General features: G+C 49.7%; 1 protein-coding gene across 22 annotated transcripts in view; it reads left to right on the top strand.

The window, feature by feature from the left end:
- The window catches only part of DYSF (dysferlin), a 215,386-nt gene that overhangs the window by 81,405 nt on the left and 114,337 nt on the right, over nt 1-19,644 (top strand). For 13 of the 22 annotated variants that reach the window (XM_055312238.1, XM_055312229.1, XM_055312248.1 and 10 more), the window contains 7 exons: nt 3,126-3,208; nt 10,496-10,537; nt 12,203-12,318; nt 12,860-12,976; nt 14,238-14,415; nt 14,955-15,079; nt 17,047-17,153. In XM_055312238.1, coding sequence (XP_055168213.1) covers nt 3,126-3,208; nt 10,496-10,537; nt 12,203-12,318; nt 12,860-12,976; nt 14,238-14,415; nt 14,955-15,079; nt 17,047-17,153 — 768 coding nt within the window. The remainder of the gene's footprint in view (nt 1-3,125; nt 3,209-10,495; nt 10,538-12,202; nt 12,319-12,859; nt 12,977-14,237; nt 14,416-14,954; nt 15,080-17,046; nt 17,154-19,644) is intronic. The other 9 variants (XM_055312250.1, XM_055312246.1, XM_055312244.1 and 6 more) reach the window with 1 other exon arrangement.

Here is a 19,644-nt window from a genome sequence, read left to right as displayed (position 1 = left end):
TAAACACTGGGCTACCTGCTTCCCAGTACGCTAAGGTGATCTCTCTCACACCTGGAAGGCTGTTAGGGGTCCCCACGCAGGAGCACCAGGACCTTTCATACATCAGGCTTTCCAAAAAGAGAGTTGTCCTTTCTCTGCCCCCAAAAACTCTTGGCCATGTGGTTCCCAGCATGTTCTCCTTTGGTCTCAGGCCACGGCACCCCCAGCCAGCAGGGTAATGAGAGACCAGGGAAAACCCCCAGGCCACAGAGCCATTAAAGTGTGTGCCAGTTCCCCAGGCCGAGAGAAAACAGCTTGTGGGAATTAGAGAGGAAAGCAGTAGCCAGGAGGGCCAGGAGGGAGAGGCCTCTAGGGCCCTGACCGCAGGTATGTTCCGTGGGCAAGTGGTCTGGGGCAGAGATGTGTTCTCCGTCCCCAGAACCACCTCTGCCTCTCAGTTCACGGTGTGTGTGCACCTGAGTGCGCTGCGTTGATGGGGGCCGATTGGCTGTCTGCGTCTGTGTGTCTGTGCGTGCAGACTCTTGTGCGCACATGCACACGGGTATGGTTGTCTTGTGTATGGTGGGTGGGCCTTGCCGGGTCCATGTGAGCTGTGTCAAAGGCATCAGTGTACTGTACAATCCAAACACGTTACGGAATCTGGTGGTTGCATCTCTGGTTTGGGTTGAAGTGGCATTTTTATTGTGAGTCTATTTTCAGACTTGCTGTATTTTCCAAAAGCAACCCCAAGCCCTAAAACCCAACTGTTGGCCAAAAAGTGTTCTGCTGCTGTGCTGCCAGTTCTTATCCAGAAAAAGTGCTTCTCCAACCCCTGCCCCCAAAAGACTCAGATAAACTTTTGTTATTACCTGAATCCTGGAAATATGATACGGTCCACATGGCCTTTCTCCTGTAACTTGATCTTCCATTTGATTTTTAAATATTTGCTTTTTTTGTTAAAAAATGAAAACTCAAAAGGCTATTCCCACCTCATACGAATAGAATTTCCCTCCTCCCGTTTTCCTGCCTTTCTCGCAAGGCTCAGGTAAGACCAGAGGTGAGAACTCTCATTCTTCTCCAAGGTAGCTTCTCTTTTCCAGGGATTGGTCCTGAAGGCTGTTGCACAATCCCTCAGCTGCTGGTTATCTGGTGTTGATGATCTCATTGTAGGGTGTTTAAGGAAATTTTTACTTTCCAGAGCTTCTTGACATCATTCATCAGGAAAATTGATGAAGCTCTGCTGACATTTCGGTCTTTCTTGTTAGCTCCCTGCCCCATGAAGCATTTTAGAATCAAAGCTTAATCACCTCCCTGGGAAGTATGAAAAGAGGAAGAGAGGGAGCAGCAGAGATTAGGCATCCCATGGGTATGAGATGTAACAGGAAAATAAGACAACTTTGCCCAAGCGTGTCTGTCACAACAGGGCTTGGGTGTGTCGTTGCCTAAAGAAAGCATGCCTGTGACCAAGGTACTCCCAGGAGGGAGAGAGAGCCTACAGGGCTCCAAGGAAAGCAGCCCCCAGGGAAATTTCAAGGGAAGAGATAGGTCTTGCCCGGTCCAGCCTTTCTCAATTTAGCACTATGACATTTTGGGCCAGAAAATTCTTTGCTGAGGAAGATAGGCCTGTGCATCATAGGATGTTTAGCAGCAACCATGGCTTCTCTCTACTGCCCCTGCCACTGCCCCTGCTCCCACCCCCACCCCCACCCCATTCAAAATTGTCTCCAGATATTGCCAAATGTCCCTGGGGTTGAAATCACTGCATCGAGAACTCTTGCTCTAGTCTGACAGTAAGCAGTGGGTGGCTGCGATTGAAGTTCTGGTTTCCGTGTCAGGCAAATCTGGCTCAAATCCTGGTTTTGCCATCTTGGCAACCTTCGTTCCATCATTTGAAATTGGGGCTAATTGTAATACCTGCCTCATAGGGCTGAAGGAGGTTAGAGCTAATTCATGTGACGATTTTAGCATAGTGCTTGGCTTTCAGTAGGTGCTCAGTAAATGCCAGCTATTCTATATATTATTGTCAAGGGGGCAGGTGTGGGACACAGAGGGAGGGTCTGCATGGGATGTTATTGGCTAATGGACTCATTAATGATAGTCAGTCTGCTCGAATTCATACCCACAGTTCCCATAATGGTTGGAGGGGAGAAACCTTCCTCCTGGGAAGCCAGACAGGGACAGGCCCCCGTGTTGTGCCCAAGAGCAGCATGTGACATGGCAGAAGCACTGGACCTGGAGTCAAGACATTGGGGTTTCCGTTCTGGCTCTGCCCCTTCCCACAGGCTGACCTTGGGCAAGAAATCTTTTTCTTTTTTTTTTTTTAAAGGTTTTATTTATTTATTCATGAGAGACAACAGAGAGAGAGAGAGAGAGAGAGAGAGAGAGAGAGAGAGGCAGAGACCTAGGCAGAGAGAGAAGCAGGCTCCCTTCAGGGAGCCCGATGTGGGACTCGATCTCAGGACCCTGGGATCACACCCAGAGCTCAGTGGCTCAGCCACTGAACTACCCAGGTGTCCTGAGGACCTTCCATTTCAGAGCCTCAACTTGCTCATCTCTGGAATGGAGAGGGTAATAAAAGTACTCATTCATCAAGGTTCCTGAGAGGGTCCTTTGAGATAAAAGAGGTAAAAGTGCTTTGTCACATACAAAGTCAGATACAAAGCGTAATTGTGCATTAACTAATACAAGCTAATTTAAGATGTGGCCTTGGAGATAGTTTCTTCTTGGTCACCTGGTTTTCTCCTGGTCTGGATTATTTCTTGAGCTTCTGGAACTTTTCTCTTCCTGGGTTGGGGGTCTGGCTCCCTGAGCAACCTCCTGCTCCCCCACCCTGCCTCTTGCCTCTGGCCTCTTTCCTTTCAACCTGCTGATGTCTCCCCAGTCATCCAGGCTGGCAGCCCAGTGTTGGTTGGCTGATGTGTGTTGGATGCTGGTGGTTGGCCAGATGGACTAATTCCTTCCAGAGGAGTCTTGAACAATGTTTTCTTTCCAGTCTCTTCTTCCTAGGATTATCAGGCCTCAGTAACATACCCAGTGTGAAGACTGGAACCCCTAAAGATGTATAACTGAGGCCCTCTCCTTCCTGAGTGGGCTGTGGCCTACAGTCCTCTTCCTGTGTTCAGGCCCTTTCAACCCCCTTATTCTAGGGACCGCCTTACCCACAATGACATCGTGGCCACCACCTACCTGAGTATGTCGAAAATCTCTGCCCCTGGAGGAGAAATAGAAGGTAAGATTCCCCACTTTGTTCTGCCCCCTGGTTCCCTGCACTCTCCCCTGATCCACTCCTGTCTGTTTCACACCTCTACTTTTGATAGTGCAGAAATAGGAACATTAATTATCAGGTCTTTGCCGCCTATTCTCCATGAAGAAGGGCTGTGGCCGATTTGAACAATGGGCTTACAAACATTTTAGATGCTCTACACCTTGGCTGGTGGGACTACACCACTGACTGGTACAGAGAGGCTAATTCACTCCTGCAGCCATGCCATGCACCAGATTCTGTGTTGGCCAACTGTGCCCTAGAAGTTTCTATTTTGAAATAGCTTTAATTGGTCAATTAAAAAGTAGGCCATGATCATTTTGTAAAATTTTAAAGATAATGAAGAAGAATATAAAATTGACCCATAGAATTACTCATCTGCTTACCTCCCCCCAGATAAGAGCTAATTATTAATATTCTGGGAGTCTTCCGTGTATATGTATGTATATGTACACATACAGGTGTGTGTGCATTAAAAATGGTTTTGAAACAATTGTTTTGAAAATTGCTTTTGTTACTTGGCAATACAACAGAGATGTTTATTCGTGTGATTAAATATTCTTCTACAATATAATTTTAAGTGAATACACATATTCCATTATGTGAATGTACCATAATCCATGTTAACTAGTTAATGATGAATACTTAAGTGGTTTCTAATTTTTCTACATTATAAGCAACGAACTTTTACTGAATATTTTTGTAGCTGAATCTTTATACAAGTCATGATTTTTTGAGGGGGATTAATACCTAGAAGTGGAATTGCTGTATCAAAGGATTTGTACATTTTAAAGCGATTTGTAATATATCAAAATTGCCCTTCAGAAAAAAAAAAACTGGACTAATGTATACTCTGGTCACTCACATGAGCTTCTTTTGCTGTACCTTCACCAACACAGGGTAAAAATAATATTAAAAAAACTTTGTTAATTTGATGGGTGAATTTTATTATTGCCTTTATTTTCATTTCATTAATAGCTGGTTAAGTTGATGAATGCAAGTTTAAAAATATTCTAATAATGTTTCTGTATTTATATATTATATATTTATGTACTCTATATTTATTTTATTATAAATTGCCTGTTCATTGTCTTGGTCCATATTTCTGATGGTATGTTTGTCTTTTTCTCATTGTTTTGTAAGAGTTCCGTGTGTGTGTGTGTGTGTGTATGGATGTTAACTTTCCCCATCATATAAGTGGTAAATAATTCTTGTCTGCTTTATTTTACCATTTAATAGAAATTGATGTATAGAAATTAAAATTTTTTATGTAGCCAAATCTTTTAACCTTTCCTTGGCCACTAAGGCAAGGACCTAACATTTTTTTCACAATTGTTCTTTGGTAATACCAACACTGTATATTGAAAAATCTTTCCCCTCTATTTTGAAATACTACCTTTATCCACTACTAAATTCCTAAATGTGTTCTTGGACCTGTTTCTTGATTTTCTATTATCTTTAATTGGTATGTCTGCTTGTTATTTCTTAGGTTTTGGTATCTGGGTAATGCTGGCTCTGTAAAATTAATTGGAAAGATTTAAAGTCGTTTCTAACATCTGGAGCAGTTTATATAACATAAGAATATAGTCTTTTGAGGGTTTGAAAGAATTCATCCATAAAACCAGATGGGCTGGGTGCCCTTTTTGAGTGGGTATAGTACTAACTCTTCAAAAACTTTTCAGTTTCTCCTGTGATCATTGTTATTTTTAGTTTGTTACTTTTATGATAGTCAATTCTAGGATATCTTCCTGGAAGAGTATTTGCTATGCTGAGCTCTTCTGATTTCTTTATATAACTATTATAGAGAACAGTCTTTTATAATTTAGGTAATTCTCTCTACCTGGGGTCTTTTCTCCTTTCTTATTTCTAATGATATGTGTTTGAGTTTTCTTTTTTTCTTGATTAGGTTTGTTGTAAGTCTCCACGCCCTCCACCCCACCACACATACACACATACACACTTTGTTGGACTTTTGCAAGAATCAACTTTTGGATTTATTTATCAGTTCTAATATTTTTTCTTAATTTTCTAATATTTTTCTTTTCTAATGTTTTATTCTCTCATCTTTTTACTCTTTTAACTCTCTTCAACTTATATTGTTGATTCCTCTTAAAAGTTTCTAATCAACATCTTGTACTTACTTTTAAAATCTCTTGTCTAAATAATGATATGGTCTCTGCTCCAAAGGTGATGCTTTTGGTCTTCAGCAACCCCCAAGGTTATATTTAACTCAAACAATGAGTTAAAATTAAAAAAAAATTTCTTTACATTGAAAAATTTAGTTTATTTGGAATTTATTTAGGTACACTTTCTGAGTCTGATTGGATTTTTTTGTAGGTAGTCTACTTTTTTCTAACTAGATGCTGCTGGTAGGGATGCATCTCTTTTTCTTATTGCTAAATTACTCTGAAGTACCTAGGTACAGGACTCTTTTCACTGAATTTTGTCTGAGACATAGCAAATTCTTTAAATCTGAGTTGGGGAATAATTTATTCTAACATGAGAACATGAGCAGTTGAAGGCAGGGTGGGGTAGGAATAAGAGCCTGGAGCTCTGGAACCAGGCAGCTTGGGTCTCAGTTCTGTTTCTTTGTAGCTAAGTGAGTCACTCCCCTCATCTCACCAGTCCTGGCCTCATAAGGTTGTTGTAAAGATCTAGTGAGATTATAACTGTAACATTCTTAGAGTGTCTGGTACACATGAAATCCTAAAGTAAAGTAACATTTGCTGTGTAGTATCATTATTATTGGCTTTCTGCATCACTAATCTGATTTTATTTCCTGTACCAGTTCTCCTTACTGCTTTCCATGTGGTTTAAAATCGGCCATTGCATTTTTTAGTTTCTCGTCCCGCCTTCTTTTCCCTCTGTTATTCCTTTGATATGTTCATTTTCTTTTTTGTCTGTTCTCTCCCAGAAGATTTGCTTAGTTCCACAAAAGCTATGCCTTCTTGCCCTCTGTTGAGAATTCCAAATAATTTCTGAGGCTTTCAGGTAAATGTTCTTTGGAATCTTACAGATGCTGCTAACCCTCTCTTGGTTGGCACCCTGGGAATCTTCCTTTCTCCTTAATTTATGCTCTACCAAGACCTGGTCAGTGTTGGTGTCTTTCTACAGAGAGGGTGCCTGCCTTGTTCTCTGTCCAATCATCCTGACAAATCTTTATCTGGAGCACAGGTTAAGGTGCTCAGTTTCTGGAAGACTCCACCTAGGGCTCTTGAAGTTGAGCAATCCCTTCTTCTAAGGTTCTCTGAAACATAAAAACACCCCCCCCCCAAGAAAACAAGCCGACTTATAATGATAGAAAATTCAAACACACAAAAATACGAGCTGCGCGGTGGAATTCCAGGTGTCCTCACTCAGCTTTAAGATCTAGCTGCTCTCTGCAGCTCTGATTTCACCGTTGATACTTTTAATTGGTGAAATACACAAAAACTGCCTCCCACAGGGCTCTGCTAGGAGGACCCCCCTGCCCCCGCCCCTCCCCCTTCCAACTGGGAACAATCATCCCAAGATGCGGTAGTTGTATCCCGTTCTCCCCCCCACCCCCACCCCCTCTAGTGCTGTTCAGATAATTTCTGAGAACGGCTATTTTGGATGGACAGATAGAAAGATTTGAGGTGGGGGGCAGTGCATTATGAGGATGGGGTGGGAGAGAGACCCCCTGTAGGTCGAAACTCCAGGTATGTAAGGAACTTTCTCCAATTTTCCGATTGGTCCTGACGCCCCCCCCCCCTTACAATCCAGGGGCGGACCCTGGTAGAAGCGCACAGAGTGACCTTCTGACTGTTTTCCGACGGCTACCGGCTACCGTTTTCAGGAGGCCACAGCTGCGCCTGCCCACAGCTAGCTGCCCGCGGGAGAGTTTAGATCCCCGTCTCCCCATCAGTCTTCCTTACTTCTGGTGTGGTTGGCCTGGATCTTTTTCAGGGTCACCGTGAAGGTTTTCGCAGGAATGTGCGGAAGATGTTTATGTGGCCACTAGATGGCGCTCAGGTCACGGGCAGCGCCGCGTCCGCGTGGTTCAGGGCGGCTGGCCGAGCTGGGTGCAAACGCTCCCGCAGGTTGTTTTGGGAATCCGTGAGAATCGTCTCGCAAACTATGGCTAACCGGTTTTAAATGTGTTATTAAGTAGCTTGATCTCTGGAACAATACAAGAGTGTAACTTATTGCTCAAAATGGAGCCGCCCTTCCTGGCGCTTCGGGTGTCCCCTCCCTCAGAGATGGGTCCCTATCTGAGAAGCTGCCCCTTGGGATTTGCCTTGCTCCCTGCCCCTTCTCCCATGGTCCTGAGGCCATCTCAGGACGTGTGGCTCCGCCTTTCCTTTCAACTGTGTGTATTTTTTTCCTTCCCTTTAGGGGATCTAGCACATTCGGGCAGCTCGTGGCACCATCTTCTCACGGCTCCCAGAGCCCCAACTAAACCAAACTGTAAAAACCAGTTGTTTCTCTTTATTTCCCCGCCTCCTGGTTCACCAGATTATTTGGCCCAACCAGGAGTTTTTGTTTTTCTTGCCAGTGAGGACAGAACCTAACACTGGCCTCTTAAGCACTTCTGCCCACAAGTTTGCCTGGGCACACTTAAGTATTCCTTGGACCCTGTGCTCCAAGGCATTGAGGAAGAATTTTGTTTTCTAAAAAGGAGTGATTTCCTTAGAAGGTACAGTTCTTTCAAAAGGTAACAGGCACCTAAAACCCATGAAATGACACAGATTCTTTTATGACTTTATACATAATGGAAATTACACTACAAAGATGGCACTTGTATCCTACAGTTTTTTCTAAGAAATCCAAAGTTTTTTTGTTTTTGTTTTTGTGTGTGTGTTGGGGGTGGGGGTTTGGAGTGTTTTGTTGTTGTTGTTGTTGTTGTTGTTTTGTCTTTGGAGCATAGATGATGATTTCCCAGCACTTTTCGGCTTCTTCTCCTGTCTGCATGGTCTGGTGTCAGGCCGCCAAACCGTGGGCACGGGCGATGTGCTGAGAGGGGGAGCTGGCGGGGCCGGTGGCAGGTAACGGTCCCAGCTTCTCCAGGAGGACACATGGCTGTCCGTGGGCACTGTCCGCAGGGCTGTGATGTGTGGCTCACGGGGTCGGAAGGGCCTGCTCCTGATCTTCTCTGGCTTCCCATGGGTGAAGGAGTCAGGCTTGGTGGCTCAGGCCACCAAACTGGGAGTATTCATGAGTGTTCTGGGGCTTCTACAGCCACAGTTCCTCAGACTTAGGGAAAATACAGCAGAACCCTTGCGTTTTGGCAGAGAGTGATGAGGACTGAATGGTAGTTTTGTCTTTGGTGGCTTCACTGGTTACTGTGCCCTTGACTTTATGAGCTGTCTGTAGACACAGAGGAGAGAACCTAAGATGATCCTCCGTACCTGGAGACTTGTGGACCTGCCCCCAAATGAGGAATCATTGGTCAGAGTTGTCAGCAGGGTCAGGTCTTATGTGGTGCCCAGCACTGTGCCTCATTAGGTTTGTTAAATGAATGAACGAATGAGTGAAGAAATAAAGGAATTCATGAGAGGCGCCATTGGGAAATAGGCTGGTCAGCTGCCGCCCTCCAGTCCTTCTGGGCACCAGAGGCGTGTATGGGTCAGATGGTTGGCAGGGCGGGGGCGGGGAGATGTCTGTGTCTAGGCTGGGCACCGGTTTACGGCCAGGATTCAGAGTTGGTCTGTGGATGTGGAGCCGAGTTTACCTCTGCAAGAAGCACATGCAGTCAGAACTATGACCTCGGCCTCATTAGCCTGAGATGACTGGCCAGGTCTGTTTGTAATCATTTGAAAGGAGCTTAAAATGGAATCTGTTTCCTTTGGGTGGGCTCTGGCTGCTGTTCTCCTCGGGGCTGCAGCTGTGCCTGTGTTGGTCAAAGCTCCCCTGTGACCAGAGGCCTGCTCCCCCACTGATGAAAACCTATTTCTGTGGATATGAAAATGGGCCTGAATTACGGTTTTCTGTAGCTTTGACTTCTGCTAGCCGGCATTTCTAGCTGAGGCCTGGCTGCAGAGAGCTGTGGGGCTGGGTCCCAAGGCCTGGACCCCTGGCAGCTGCGGCTCACCCTCCTGCTGCTTTATGCACCAGTGGGTCAGCCCTGGCCTTGTATCTGGACTCCCATGTTCCCCTTCTCTCTCTTCCTCACTCTTTCTCTCTGTGTCTCAGTCTTCCTTCACAATATTTTGCTTAACTCTTGGCTCTTAACTACACTCATGGAGTTATGGGAAAGTAGTCATAGATCTACTTTGAGGGGAGGAGACAAATAGGTAAAGGTGACCAATGAATGAAAATCATCAAAGATTTCACCAGCCATATCTACAGGCTTGGTCATGACCCCAAGCCTGGTTACATTCAGTTGGGTGGAGGAGGAAACACGGAGGGTCAGAATGCAGGAAGAGGCTGGAGTCTGAGAGGACCATGGAAGGAGACTTAAGGGTACCCACTCCCTGTGGAGTGTCTTAGATCTGCCTAGAAGTGAGGGACAGATTCCAAGAGCCCAGAAGGGTGCTAGAGCATCTTGTTGCTTGCTTCTCTCATTTCTTGCTTCTCCTTCTTTGCCTCTCTCATTTCTAGACACTCCTTATCAGCATGTAAGGGCACGTCCAAGTGTGTAGAACCTTGAGCTCATGGACAGTGTCTGGCACTGTGCTTCACTCAGAGTGGCAGGTGCCTGAAGCCAGATACTAGTTGCTGTTGTGAAAATGCAACGTGGTGTCCTCAGTGGCAATCATGAAAATGACCACGAGATGGAGATGTTGCCCTTTGAAATGTGGTTGCTCTGTATACTTCGTCCCAAGTGTCAACCTGCCCGTTGGGTGGAGTGCTGGGTGTGCCTCACTGCCTTTTCGTGTTTCCCGCACCCTTTCTTTGTGTCTGTACTTTGTTTCCCTCACTTATTTGGCTATAATATAGAAAAAAAAAAGCACAATTTCTTTTCTGTGTTTTTACTTGAATGTATTAAGTTTCGGGCCCCATTTTCAATTGGTGCAGAGTACACAGACATAGGTAGGCACACAGTGGTGGGGAGGGACCTTAGGGTTCACCCTGGAGCTAAGGGGAGGGAAGGGTAGGGTGGTGTGGTGATGACTTAGTTTGCGATAAATTCACAGCTGGGAGGGGGTGGGGCCCTGGGCCGCATCTGTTTCCCACACGGGACTGTCTTTCCATCCCTGCCTGCCAGCTCTCCATCCACATGCCTGTGCACGTAACCAGTCCCCGTCTCAGTCATGTCCATCCTAACCCCTCTTCCATTTCTTTATGCTTCAGAGGAGCCTGCAGGTGTGGTCAAGCCTTCTCCAGCCACGGACCGTATGTGCTTTCCCCCTGGGGATGGCAAGGGGGCAGGCCTCGGGGTTTAAGCTGGAGGGGAGAGGGTGTTGGTTGCTGGGAATTTTTTAGTTTGCCTGAGGTGGGGCTGGGATTCACCACCCGGTCTCTGAGCTTACCTGAGGCTGTTACCTCTCAACCGAGGTTGAATGTGAAAATCGCTGGGAATGCTTTAAAGACAATTCCTCCCCGCCCCCCCCCCCCCCCCCCCAGTCTCATCCCCAACCCTTTCCTGAACCAACTGGGCTCCATCTTAGGCTCAAATGAGTACACTCTCTCAGGCAGGGAATGGTGGGGTGGGGGCCTGGAAGAAAACATCCTGGGGACCAGGGGGAGGCCAGGGGAGTGGAAAGCTCTTGCAGTTCACAAGGTAAATCGTAATGGAGAGGATTAGTACGAATAATTAGTAAAGTTCATGTTAGTTTTCTCAGCCTGGGCCTCCCACCTTGGTCCCAAATGCCAGAGCCCTGTCTGTGCTGGACACTGGAGGGAGAGTCAGGACAGTGGCTTGGCAGCTGGCTCTGTGGCCGGGTGTGTGTGTGTGCGTGTGCGTGCTCCTGCGCTCTGGTCGGTAGTATCTAGTTCTCAAGCCCTGTCCCTGCCCACCCCACATCACCCCAGGGGCCTGGCACGTGGAGGGACTCAGGGTTCACAGCTCCTGCCCTTAGCTCGGGCTCAAGCATTTCCTTTCTGAGGCCATTGATTCTGTGCCTACCTTGCCCCCTCCTTGCTCATATGGATTGGATCATCCCAGATGATTCCTGCTCGTGGGTCCACTTCCCACTTTTGGCATTCTGGAAACAGCTTGCCCCCCTACTTCCTCTGGAAGAGACACCCTGGCTTTTTGAGGTTCTCAGAATACACCCAGTGAAGTCCTGTCCTAGAAAACTTGTCTGTTGGCTGGAAAATCATGACATAGCCACATCCTCCTGAAAAGGAGGGAGGATTTCCCTCATCATTGTGGGATTCTCCTTTTCATTCTCCTCCCACCTGTGCTACTGAAAGGTTGTTCTTTGCACAATGTGGGGAGAGAGACAGGAGGCCAGCATGAATTAGGGCTCTTAGGTAATCTGCCTTGACTTCATAATGATATTGGGGGTAAGGGGGACATGTTCCCTGGTGGGGGGCTGCTTGTGGATTGGGACACCTAACCAGGTTCCTGCCCTGGCTCCGGGGGTAGCTTCTATGGTCATCAGATTTCAGGGCCTCCTTTGTGCCTCCCCACACTCCTGTGCAGGAGGCAGTGGGCATGCAAGATGGGATTTGGCCTAGGAGGGAGGGGCAGGGCAGTAGAGCTCCTAGCTTTGCATGCTGGCTGCGTGCATGGGCTTTGGGGTCAGATCATTTGGAGTTATGCCATTTTGTAGTGAGGTGTTCCTTTGCATCTCTGAGCCTCAGTTTTCTCATCTGTAAAATGAGATAATAGAAGTAATACAAATCTCCGTGTCTCAGCAGAGTGGTGTGGACTAAGGGGTCTGTGAGAGACAATGGTCAGTGTCACGATTCTTTATGCCTTTCCGGGCACTGCATCCTGTGCATGTTCAGGGAACTGAGGGCCAGGGATGGATGCAGGTCTGAAGTTGGTTGAGTTGAGCACTAGAAAGCCCCGCAGGGCTGGCTCCTCTGATCCCCACCTGTGTCTCCCAGTGGATGACCATCTGGGCTTCCTTCCCACCTTCGGGCCCTGCTTCGTCAATCTCTATGGCAGCCCCAGGGAATTCACTGGCTTCCCGGACCCCTATGCGGAACTCAACATGGGCAAGGTGAGCCTGCCAGCATCTCCACACCCCTTTGCCCCCCACCCCCACCCCGCTCCAGATCCCCAGGCCTGCATGCCGGGGTCTTCCAGCCTGGGCAGCACCTGCTCCATTCTGGATGCCAGCCGCCTGATGGGGCTTGAGTGGGCCCAGGGCCAGACAGCCCGTCCTCAGAGAACCCTCTTTCCGTCTGGCCCCCTCCTGGTCCTTTCCTCCTTCTCACACCCCATCCCTTAGCTTCTCCTTCTGGCCAGCCTGGCCCCCTTATCCCTCATTTTCCTGGCCCTGGAGGGACCCAGGCCTCATATGTGTCAGGTTTCATCTCTCATTTGTCTGGGTTGGAGTCTGTCTGGATGGCTTGTCACATCCCCTGAACTCTCTGGGCCACCTTTCCTTATCTGCAGAGTGATAAGGGTAGCCCACAGCCTTCCTGGTTGCCGGGGTGATGAGCAAGCTCAGGGCCAGATCAGGTTCCTTTCCTTGCTCTCCTCTTCCTCCTCTTTCCTTGCATCTCCCCTGTTCCTGGTGACCCAACTTCCCCTCTTAGGGGGAAGGCGTGGCCTACCGAGGTCGGCTTCTGCTCTCCCTGGAGACCAAGCTGGTGGAGCACAGCAGCGAGCAAAGGGTGGAGGACCTCCCTGCTGATGACATCCTTCGGGTGGAGGTGAGGGGTGTGTGGCTCTGGAAGGGCTGAAGGGAGTGGCAGCCAAATGGGACTGGCTCCTAGTGTCCTGGTGGAGGCTCAGCTCTGCCCACAGTCTGTGCCTTCACCCCTCTGTGTGCCAGTGCCTCAGCTGTGAGGTAGGAGTAACCCCATGGCACCTGTGCCTCCCTGAAGAATATTCAGAAGTTCAAGGAAGATTTATAAACACATTCTAAAAGCCTAGAGCTTGATGCAAAGTGAGAGGTCTATTTTATAACAATACCGTGGGAACAGCTAACACTTATTGACCACTGTATGTCAGACACAATGCTAGTGACTTGATGGCACTGAGTCCTCCCAGCACCTGTGAGGTATATGCTTTTAGTATCTTCATTTTATAGATGAGGACACTAAGGCTCAAATGTACCAGAGCAGCAAGTAGGAGAGCTGAGCCTTGTGGCCAGGAGGCAGCTGGATAGGGTCTGCATGGTGGGTTAAGCTTTCAGATTCTAGTGAGAAAGCGCTGGTTTGAATCCTGGCTTGACCACTTATCAGCTCTAGTACTTTCCTTATCAATGAACTCAGGATAGTGAGTAGACCTACCTCCTAAGGTTGTTGCGAGAATTCAATTAAATCAAAGATGCATGCCCTGAGCAGTTAGTAAGCATTAGCTGTTATTACTATTTGCATTATTCAACCACCCAGTTGTGCACCCCTCTTCTCTCTGCCTTCTGTGAAGGGGACCACAAAGTCATCTCGGTTCAAACCGGGGTGTGTGATTGAGAGCCTGCCATGTCCTCAGCCCTGTCCCTGAAGCCTAGAGGGGACATTTCTCTCCAGCACATGGTAGTTTGTATATAGGGCAGAGTTGGGTGGCGTAGTGGAGACCCTGACTGGCATGGGGTGGGAGCTATGGGCAGCGGCATGGTGGTTTAGAGCCTTCAGCTCCTTTTGAATGGCAGATGCAGGAGCCCAGGCTTCCCTGGGGTGGGGGTGGGGGGCGGTGCCATTGCTGCTGGTTTGGATTAAGAAGCAGCATGACCTTGGAGGAGCAGGCCTTATTAGAGGAACATGGCCAAACACACAGGCCTGGAATGAGTTTGCTCAGTTAGTAACCAAATCTGGGCACTGTTGCTTAGCTGGACCATTTACCACCCATCTGTCCAGCCAGGATTTATTGGGCGCCAGTCACGGCCAGGGCCTGCCAGACATGTGACCCCTCCCCACCCTAGTGTCTTCCTTCCTTCTCCCATGACCCGTCAGCTGCCCTTTCTGCCCCCAGAAATACCTCCGGAGGCGCAAGTACTCTCTCTTTGCCGCCTTCTACTCGGCCACCATGCTCCAGGATGTCGACGATGCCATCCAGTTTGAGGTCAGCATTGGGAACTACGGCAACAAGTTCGACACGACCTGTCTGCCACTGGCCTCCACCACCCAGTACAGCCGGGCAGTCTTTGATGGTGAGGCTGGAGGCCATGCGCCTGGCACAGTGGGGCCGAACCCTAAATCCTGCTTCTCATGGAGAGTTGCTGGAGGCCCACCTGAAGGCCTTGGCCCAGGCAAACTGATTTGGGGTGACTCCCTGCTCTGTCCCCTACTCCCCCGTGCCACCGCCCACTCCCCACTCACCTCCAGGTGAGTCTCTGCTGCCAGGACCACAGATTGGGCTCCTGGAACTGGCTGTGGTCGGCACTGATCCTGACCTATGGCAATAGTCGATTTCATGGTGGCTATTTGTTTAGTGTAGAGATTTTGGGGAACGTGGGTTTCCCATGGTCTTTTTAGCAACCCCTCTAATAAGAGTGGTAGCTGTTTGTTCAGCCCAGGAGGAGGGAGTACAGGCACTTTGCTTGGCCACTGGGGTATGTGGGCAATGCCTATATGTCCAAGGGAGTTCTTAGGGGGAAGGAGCAGGTGTCTGCATCTGTTCCGCCCTTGGTCCCCTTCCCACCCACCTCTGTACTCCTGGCTCAGTACCAGGCCTTTCCTGTCCTTCCAGGGTGCCACTACTACTACTTGCCCTGGGGCAATGTGAAGCCTGTGGTGGTGCTGTCATCCTACTGGGAAGACATCAGCCACAGAGTCGAGGCTCAGAACCAGCTGCTCAGGATCGCTGACCATCTGGTGAGTGGAAGCTGCCTCACACCTGCACACCCCTTGTGCCTGCCCCCTGCCCCCATGGGTATCCATAGGCCAGGATTCCATGGGTGCAAGCACTTACATGTAGCTATATCTGCAGACTTTCATGGTGCCTGGGTCCCTTGTGTCCACTATGGCTTGCCAGATTTGTGATCTTGTCCTGCTGCTGGCAAGGGAGTGTGAATGATCTGGGGGGCCCAGTGAGGTAGGAGACAGAACAGAGAAGGAGCTGAGAGAAGGGAAGCTGGAGCAGCAAGATGGAGCCTTGTACCCATTCATTCATTCATTCATTCATCAAATGCCTTTGACTCCTACTACGTGCCAGGGTTTGTGCTGGAGGCTTGTAGCCTCAAGGTAGACATGAACAAGGAGTTACCCTGCCGTCAGGAGTCAGTCTAGTGAAGGCAAGCATAGGCTCTCCCACACCCCTCATACAGAGGTTCCAAACCGAGGTGCAGTTGATGCTCTAGGAATACCACGAGGAAGGATGGGGACTCAGAGGAGAGAGAGGGCGCAGGAGCATCTGGAAGGCGTTGTGGAGGCAGTGAGGAGACAGAAAGCAGGAGCCCTGTTAGGGCCCATGGAAGCGGTCCAGGAACAGTGATAAGGCACTGGGCCGGCGGGTGGGGGGGGGCTCTGGGACAAAGCTATGAGACTTGGGCTAGAAGGACTTGGTGCCTAGGGACTTGGGAAGGCAGAGAGAAGTAGAGTTTATGAGGTCAGGCAGTGAGTGCTGCTTTGGAGGTGATCAGGAGATCCCCTCGAGGGTGATCTGTGGCTGCTGAGAGCTGAAAGCCTGGCACTCAGCCAGAAAGTGGAGGAGAACAAAGTGGCCAGAGGTGTAGAGGCCCAGGCGGGTGGTTGGTGATCCTGGTGGTGGCTCCAGGCTGTTTCTGTGTGTGCACAGCCTGGAGTGTGGCCTCTGGGAACCTGGGGAATGCTGTTGGAGTGATCCAGGGCAGTGGGGTGGAGGGAAGGGGTTGCAGAGGTGTGGGCATGTCAGTGGGTGTGGAGGTGAGCACAGTGAGGAAGGCAGGTGAAGGGAAGGGGAGGACGGTGGTCTTGGAGGGGCAGGAGGGGATGCAGGCCTGTGGGAAGGCATGGTGGCCAGCCTTCCTGAGACTGGCAGCTCTTGGGGAGGAAGGAGACCAGCCAGCACTCAGGTTCTGGAGGACTCAGAGTCCTTGCTCTGTGAGTCCAGACTTCATCTTCTGGGGTGGCCATTCTCTCACAAGCCACTCCCTGAAGTCCGGGACTGTGTGTTCTTCCCAAAGCCTGTCCTCAGAAAAATGGCACATGTCCAGGGAGGCTGATGGGTGGGGAGCAGACCTGAGGGGACTGACCTGCCCTTGACCTGACAGGTATTCTATGACAGCTGTCTGCCTCCAACCCAGGGCTGAGGTCCATGGAGATGGCTGCAGAGGAGCTCCAGGAGGAGATGGATGTGACTTGGGAGTGGCTGGGCCTTGAGTTTAGAGAGGGAACTCTCTGTTCCTGGGGGTTGTCTGAGTGTTCCTGAAGGGAGGAGGGGATTGAGCCTGCTTGGGCAGGGGGATTTGGAAGGGATTGCACCTTCCAGGTGGAGACTGCTGTGGGCTCAAAGGGTCCCTCACCTGTGACCTGGCAGGCAGGCTTGAGGGGCCCCAGGAGGGGCAGTGTGCTAGAGTTGTGCGGGAGCCTGAACATAGTGCTCAAGTCCTTGTGATCAGGCCTGTGGGTGCAGTCCCAGGCTTGAGAATTTGGATCTGCTTGGTGTGGGGAGCCCTGGAAGGTTAAGGTGAGACAGACCCTGGCTTTTTGGGTCTGGGTGCTGCCTTCTCTGTTCTGATGCTTCTCTCCTTTGGCTCAGGGTGAAGATTCAAATTTTGGTGACAGGGCCTGGGGGTTGGGGGCCTGGCATATACCTTGGGCTCTCTGGTGATAGTCCCAACTCTTGCCTGCCTGTTCCACAGGAAGCTGGCCTGGAGCAAGTCCACTTGGCCTTAAAGGCGCAGTTCAGCACAGAAGATGTGGACTCCTTGTTGGCCCAGCTGATGGATGAGCTCATCTCAGACTGCAGGTAGGGGTGCCTGGCACCCACGTGCCCTCCCCTCCTGGCTCACCAAGGTTTTCCCTAGGAGTGTTCGTGTGTGGCAGTGAGCGACGGCACGTCTCCCCAGCCATGCTTGGCCAGCAGTCCAGCCTGTGCTGAGTCCAAAGGTGGTGGAGCCAGCATGGGGAGTTGAAAAGGTGACATTTAGAGCAGGTCATAAATCTTCCTGCAGCCGCGGCAGCTGTGGGCCTGGGGCAGCCTGGCTCACCTGAATGGGGAGCATTGTGTCTCTGATCCCCCACCTCTCAGTTCCCTGATGGAATCTCCAGGAGTTGCTGGCTGGTGGGGGTGATGGTGCCCCTCCTCCCCAAGGCCAATTCGGGGACCATGGGTTCCATTTAGCCCTCTATTGACATGGCTGATTGTCAACTTTAGGAAAAGAGGCCCAGCAGAAGGGGAGGCATCTCAGCATCTCCTCCTCTGCTGGGTGATTTGGGGCTCACCGCCCACCTGTTCTGAGCCTTGTTTTCCTCATCCTCAACCTCATGTTAAGAATAACTGCTAATAATAGCACATAAGCAAAATGCTTGGCCCTTGAGGAAGTATTTAATAAATGGTGGCTATAATTACTATTAGGAAGAAATGTCAGGAGACTTAGGTTCTTGTTCCTTTAACTGGCATTGTGCCTTTGGGCACCTTCACTTCCCTGGACCTCAGTTTTCTCAGCTGTGAAATGGACTTAATGATAAATAGTTGCTTTTCTACTGTGTGGAGTTAAGGGCAAATGTATGAAAGTGTATTCTATGCTCCCCTCAATCTTATCATCCCACCTTCTGGGGAGTGTCTGAGAAGTACCTTCATGCTCTGCCTCATGCCAAGCCCATTCTTGTCCTTTGTATTTCAGCTGGGAAGTGCATCTTTATCAAACAAAACATTACTCCAAAGACACCTCCTCCCCCCCCCCCCCCCCAGTCACGGAATTCCAGGCAGGTCATTCATGCATTCCCCAAACCTTCCTGGAACCTAAAGCAAATTGACAGGGCTGCAGCATCAGCCCCCTCCAGAGGTGACAGATGCAAAAATGAGCAAAGGAAGCAGAGTGTGTTGAGGAGTTAGAGAAATGAGCTGTAGGAGCTCAGAGCAGGTGCATCAAACTCAGATTGAATTCAGGGAAGCTTCCTGGAATGGGGGCTGCTCCTGATGTGAACTATGAAGGAGAGGTAGGAGCTAACCTTTGGAGAGGAGACTATCTAGGCAAAGGTGCAAAGCCTGAAATGCCTGTTGCCTCCGTGGGTTGGCAGGGGAAGCAAAGCCCAAATGGGATAGATAGGCCTTAGGGTCCGCTAAAGTGAACTCAGCCTTGGGAGGTTTTGCGGAGGAGCACAGGGTTCCCTATGATTCAGATGCTCATTTTGGCTGCAGAGTGAGGGATGAATTGGTGGTGGTGGTGCGAAGAAACTAGGTGGTGTCACCCAAACCAGACACGTGGGGAGGGCTGGGGGCTGAGAGAGGCAGAGGGCAGTTTGCTGTCTTTAAGGGGCATCATAATGACGACAGCCTAATAATGAACACTTCCTGTGTGAGGTGCTATTATGAAAATTTTACACATATGAACTAATCATAAGCACCTTATGAGCTAGGATATAGAGAGATCCACATTTTATAGATGAGAAAACAGAGGCATGGAGAGGTTAATTAACTTGCTCAGATTCACTCCTCTAGTAAGTGGCTGAGCCTGTTGGCTGTATCACTCTCTAATAAATGAGACTTGCTGGTGGAATGGATGTGGGGGCCCAAGGAAGGTACAGAATGATCTCCCAGCTGTGGCCAGAGCAGCTGGGTAGACAGCAGGGCCATTCTTGGGGGATCAGTGGAAGAAGAGCAGCTTTAGGGGAAGTTGAGAAGCCTAGGACTGGCTGTGTTGGGTGGGAGGTACCTGAAGACATCTGTGGTTTGGAGGTTGGAGGACAGAGTGAGGCCGGAGGGGCATACAGGGGCACAGTCCATGTGGGAAGTGTCTCTGAATGTACCACTGGCTGGGCCTGACAGCCCGGGTGTGGAGGGCGGGCCAGGGCTCTGGGTTCTACCCACAGCACTGCTCATGACTCATGTGTTATGTGGACCTTGGCAGGTAGCAGGTGCCTGAAGCATCTGAGATGGGTGGGACCCAAGTACTGGGCTGCCCTCACTGCCTTTCTCCGGGCTCTGTTCTTAGAGGGTTCAGCTAAATCTACTTCTGCCAAAGCCCGGGCCTCTTTGAGTGACTCTGCTGGACAGAAGGTGCCTGGGGGCCCCTGGGGCATTGGTCTCAGGTCAGGAGTGGCTAAGGGAAGCTTCCATTCTTCTTGGAATGGACACATGGCTCTCCAGGGAGAAATACCAAACCTCAGGACCAATTCCTTCAAGGCACCACTTGAGGCCACCTGATAGCCGTGGGGTGGCAGCAAGAGGTGCCTTCACCTCGGGCTCTGTGCTGTCGAGCAGGGTGGCCAGGCATTGGGGCCCCATGCCAGTGTGC

Source organism: Nyctereutes procyonoides, unplaced genomic scaffold (assembly GCF_905146905.1).
Source record: "Nyctereutes procyonoides isolate TBG_1078 unplaced genomic scaffold, NYPRO_anot_genome, whole genome shotgun sequence".
Lineage (NCBI taxonomy): Eukaryota > Metazoa > Chordata > Mammalia > Carnivora > Canidae > Nyctereutes > Nyctereutes procyonoides.
The sequence above is the reverse complement of the archived record's forward strand: the minus strand, read 5'-3'. Positions and strand labels throughout refer to the sequence as shown.